We start from the raw sequence: 1,835 nt of genomic DNA on the forward strand, positions 1-1,835 counted from the left end.
GACACCTACATTGTCTACTGGGATGTGAATAATTTATATGGTCATTCCATGTCGCAGTGTCTTCCCATTAGTGACTATCAATGAATGGACGAAGAGGAACTCTCCTCCAAGGATTTTTCTCAACTGGGCCGAAAATAACGAATGGGGCTGTTTCTTGGAAGTGGATCTTGATTATCCCGAAACGCTCCATGATAAACATCAAGGATTGGCCATGGCTCCAGTAATAGAAAAACCGCCTGGAGGATCGGAGCCAAAACTCGTATTTAGCTTGAACAACAAACGAAATTACATTCTCCACTACAGGTTACATCAATTCTATCTGAATCATGGTTTGCAGCTCAAGAAATTACATAGAGGTTTGATGTTCAGACAGAGCAAATGGTTGGAGTCGTATATTGCTGAGAACACCAAGCGTCGAGCACAATCTACAACTTCTGCGGACAAAGACCTCTACAAGTTGTTTAACAATGCAATTTACGGCAAAAATATGGAGAACGTGTGCAAGTACATTGATGCAACATTAGTCACGGATGTGAAGAAATTTGAGAAAATTGTTGCTTCCCCATACTTTAAAACATTCACCATTTTCGATGAGAATTTAATATTCGTTGAACGTAACAAGAAGGAAGTGAAGCTCAATAAGCCGATTGCTATAGGTGCCACCGTTCTTGAACTCTCTAAATTACACATGTACGAATCCTACTATGATCAATTCCAACCAATTTATGGCGATAACATTCAAATTTGCTACATTGATACTGATAGCTTTGTGTTTCTAATCCAAACACAAGACCTCCATCATGATCTGACTTCGATCAAGCATCTTTTTGATTTTAGCAACTTACCATCAGGTCATCCCTTGCATTCATCGGAAAATAAAATGACCATAGGAAAGGTCAAAGACGAAGCGGTCGGTAATTACATCAGTGAATTTGCAGGACTTCGGGCAAAAATGTACTGCGTGAAGATTGCGGATAAAAAGAGATCAAGAAAGCAAAGGGGGTGGAAAAAACTAGCACAGCTAGATTCACCATAGAAGATTACAAAGAATGCATGTTTCAAAAAAAGAAACAAAGTAACCAGCGATCATCGCATTGCGAATACTTCGCACGAACTCTACACAACACGCGTGACCAAGCTAGCATTGGATGGTACGGACAATAAATTAAATGTACTTGATTGTCAAGTTCATACACGCGAGTGAGGACACTGGAATACCAGTGACAAATGTAGCATGTTTCTCCCCAACTAGAGCACGCTAACCGCTTTGCCCTCTCTCTTTTCTGTTTTGCGTGCTTTTGGGAAAGAAGAAAAGAGGTAACGAGCGATCCTCACTCATGCCTCCAGGCGGAAGTCATTAACTTCAGCTCTACCACCTACAAATTTGTTTCTACCTCATTGATCCGTATAAAATAACATAACACATAAGTGCAACAACAATGAATGATGTTCAAGCGTTGAAAAAGATGCTAAATGCATCAGTAGTGTACATCAACCTTCAAGACTTTGAAATAAAGAAACCTTATGTGATAACTTCTGGTGAAATTATTTCAACTCAATTTGGTTCTAGGATACGCTTGTTACTTAATGATAAATACAGCGTATTTTTACCCGAAAGATATACTAACATGTTATGTGATAAGGAACTGTCTACGTTAATCAAAAACAAAACTCAAATTGTCTATAATGGTAAATTGGATCTTCCTGGCAAATAAATCAAAACACGCCATAGAATTTGTTTAATGTATTAAATAACGTGAAAATGCCGATGGATTTATTTGATTTCAGAAAACAAACCAACATGGAAACTGTACGTCACACGACGACAGATAATT

General features: G+C 38.4%; 1 protein-coding gene across 1 annotated transcript; it reads left to right on the forward strand.

Annotated features, from left to right (window-relative positions):
- Nucleotides 1–211: 211 nt before the first annotated feature.
- LOC145996733 (uncharacterized) lies at nt 212–1,036 on the forward strand. The gene has a single exon (XM_083133260.1). The coding sequence runs from the start codon at nt 212–214 to the stop codon at nt 1,034–1,036; it is 825 nt and encodes a 274-aa protein (XP_082989386.1).
- Nucleotides 1,037–1,835: the final 799 nt, after the last annotated feature.

Source organism: Lepisma saccharinum, chromosome 13 (genome assembly GCF_977018435.1).
Source record: "Lepisma saccharinum chromosome 13, izLepSacc3.1, whole genome shotgun sequence".
NCBI classification, from domain to species: domain Eukaryota; kingdom Metazoa; phylum Arthropoda; class Insecta; order Zygentoma; family Lepismatidae; genus Lepisma; species Lepisma saccharinum.